General features: G+C 39.5%; 1 protein-coding gene across 1 annotated transcript; it reads right to left on the bottom strand.

The window, feature by feature from the left end:
- Window positions 1-399: 399 nt before the first annotated feature.
- LOC116007193 lies at window positions 400-1,289 on the bottom strand. Its single transcript, XM_031247801.1, has one exon. It carries the CDS (start codon window positions 1,168-1,170, stop codon window positions 649-651), a length of 522 nt encoding a protein of 173 aa, XP_031103661.1. The 5' UTR covers window positions 1,171-1,289; the 3' UTR covers window positions 400-648.
- Between the last annotated feature and the right edge of the window lie 243 nt (window positions 1,290-1,532).

The raw sequence follows: 1,532 nt of genomic DNA, 5'->3' as shown, positions 1-1,532 counted from the left end.
AGATATTGCAATTGACTATTAATTTTGTTACATTTAAATGTCCAATTTTTTATTATTAATTTTCTCAAACTTTTTTATAATTTTAAGTTTTTTATTATTATTAAAAACTTTAAAAAAAATCATTACCATCTATAATTTAACAATAATATTACTAATATTCAATCCGTGTATCGCACGGAATCATACTAGTAATAAATAATAATAAAAGACAAAAGGTTGTCATAGCTTGAAATTAAAGCTTTCAAGCCAAGTTGGCACCCTAAACCCTTAGCTTCTCAAAATTAAAAAGAAAAATCCATATATAAATTGAAAAATATTACTACTCTCATCGGATAATGATAACTAATCATCAATTGTCACATCAAAAAGTAAAAGTAAAAAAATAGAAATAGAGAGTAATGTAGTAGAACTCCGATTGGATAAATTTAGCCTCAGATAAAAATAGCAGCTACATACTTCATTCATATATAAGAATTGAGAAAAAGACATAATGCTTAGTACGTACGTAGGGACCCGATCTAGTATATAAGTTGTAGAATGTCATACTTAGGGAATTATATATAGTTATTGAATGCCAAATTGGATTTCTCATAAAAGGTTGATTCTCCGATCCTAAGAATCCCAGGCCTCGATCCGATTGAGCATTAATTAGAGTTCCTTGACAGGCAAGGGTGCATTGATGGCCGGTGTGGCCACGGGTTTCTCCTTCTTCTGGTCCTCGTCTTCTTCTTCTTTTTCTCCTTCTTCGTTGACTTGGAAGGCGGAGACGGGGAAGGTGCGGGCCAACCCGGTGGTGGTCTTGAAGTGGATCTTCCCGGTGGGGGGATCATCCACGCGTATCTCGTTGAGGGTGAGCCAGAGCATGAGCTCCTTGGCTTTCACCCCGGTGAGCTTCTTGATCTGACCCGGCTCGACGTAGGCCGTGACCTCGGTCGAATACTGGACCGCTCGCCCGATCTGCTCGAACTTGTGGTCCGTCTTCTTCTTGGACTTGAGCCACACGAAACCCGTGTCCTTAACGTACCCGCACTCTTCCATGTCTTTCATGGGGAGTAGCCCGTTGGGTAACCCCACTTCTTTGAGCAGGAATTTGGACTTCTCTTGGCAGATTTCGTCGCCTTTGTACAGCTCCGTTGCGCTGCTTCTTATCTCCTCTGTGATTTGAGACATTGTTTTAGTCTCTACTATACGTGTTTTCAATTGGTTGATACTTTATAGATGAGATGATGAAAAGGAGTGGGGTGGAGCAGGAGGAGGTAGACCTACAATATATATATATACTACGTCTTGCCCTTCAGGCCGGTTTCAGCTTTTCCCTTCTCACACACTCAATTTTCTTAAATGCCCCACACCAACCCCACTTATTCTCCCTACAACCACCAATAAATAGGAGACTAGCCCATTGGACTTAGGAGGTGTTTGGTAAATAGATGTTAGGTTTTAGTTGATTGGGTTAGTAGGTTTGATTAGTTAATAATATTAGTTGATAGGTAATACTTGTGTGAGATCGTCTCAAGGGTCTCAATCTGTGA

This window comes from Ipomoea triloba, chromosome 15 (assembly GCF_003576645.1).
Source record: "Ipomoea triloba cultivar NCNSP0323 chromosome 15, ASM357664v1".
Classification (NCBI taxonomy): Eukaryota; Viridiplantae; Streptophyta; class Magnoliopsida; order Solanales; family Convolvulaceae; genus Ipomoea; species Ipomoea triloba.
The sequence above is the reverse complement of the archived record's forward strand: the minus strand, read 5'-3'. Positions and strand labels throughout refer to the sequence as shown.

Coding starts and splice junctions, on each gene's coding strand:
- LOC116007193 (XM_031247801.1), bottom strand. CDS start 1,170: ATGTCTCAAATCACAGAGGAGATAAGAAGCAGCGCAACGGAGCTGTAC.